General features: G+C 42.1%; 1 protein-coding gene across 1 annotated transcript in view; it reads right to left on the bottom strand.

Moving 5' to 3' along the window:
- Positions 1-951, bottom strand: part of PDZRN3 (PDZ domain containing ring finger 3) — a 7,922-nt gene that overhangs the window by 3,099 nt on the left and 3,872 nt on the right. Inside the window, exon 4 of the mRNA XM_010134362.1 lies at positions 656-757. Coding sequence (XP_010132664.1) covers positions 656-757 — 102 coding nt within the window. The remainder of the gene's footprint in view (positions 1-655; positions 758-951) is intronic.

The following is a 951-nucleotide window of genomic DNA, read 5'->3' as shown; positions in this document are numbered from 1 at the left end:
TTTTTTTTTTTTTTTTTTTTTTTTGCTTTTACCCCTAGCCTCTGTTATCCCTAAGGGAAAGATCAGAAAGATGCAGGCTAACAGGCTACTGGTGAGCCTGACCCTGTGTCTGCAGGTGCACTGGCAAGGGTTGCTCTCGCAGCAGGAAGAGCACAGGCAGATCAAACAATAGTGCTCATGGCAGTTTGTTCGACGTCTTTGTTGTGCTAATCCCTGCTCGACAAAGGGAGCTGCTTCAACCTTTTATTACCGCTGAGGATGACTCTTGGCAGTTTTTAACTACATTAGGAGATGGTGTATAAAGGGCTAAATAATAGGTGTTCTAATGAATGAATAATCAATAGGTACAGGAATTGGAGTTCAGTTTGTTCTTCAAAGCTATGGCTTGAAACCATCCATAATACCTTGCACTGATGTTTGTAATCACTTTGCAGCATATATAAATCCCTGAACGTCTTAGAAATTGAACTTCAGTATAAAATATATAGTAAGTGCTGGGACTGCTGAATTCCATTATTTTAGACCATATATATGTCCAGTCAAGCTCTATAATATGGATTTAGGTAGGTTAAAAATCTTCAAAAAGATGCTAACAGCAAAACAGTGACTTTTTTAGTTAAGACTCAAAAGGGGTTTGAGGTTGTTGCTACTGTACCTGAATTTCTGGTCTTGCAACAAGTAAGGAGATATTCTTGCTCTCTTCACTGGTGAGAAGTGCCACAGCTTCCTCTCGGTTCTGTACCTCTATGCCATTGATCTTTAAAGAACAGAGCAACACAACGAAATCTTTTCATGGAGGTACTTAAATGCTGCTGAGATGAGCTCTACAGAACTGCACGGCTGGATAGATGCCGGTGCAGCATGGGCCAGGCGCAGCCCGTATGAGAACGGGTACTGGAGAAGGAGGGTTGGGCAGAATCGTAACACGAGGGTTGGGCAGAATCGTAACAC

Source organism: Buceros rhinoceros, unplaced genomic scaffold (genome assembly GCF_000710305.1).
Source record: "Buceros rhinoceros silvestris isolate BGI_N320 unplaced genomic scaffold, ASM71030v1 scaffold29324, whole genome shotgun sequence".
Taxonomy (NCBI): domain Eukaryota; kingdom Metazoa; phylum Chordata; class Aves; order Bucerotiformes; family Bucerotidae; genus Buceros; species Buceros rhinoceros.
Note: the sequence above shows the minus strand (reverse complement) of the source record. Positions and strands in the feature narration are given on the sequence as shown.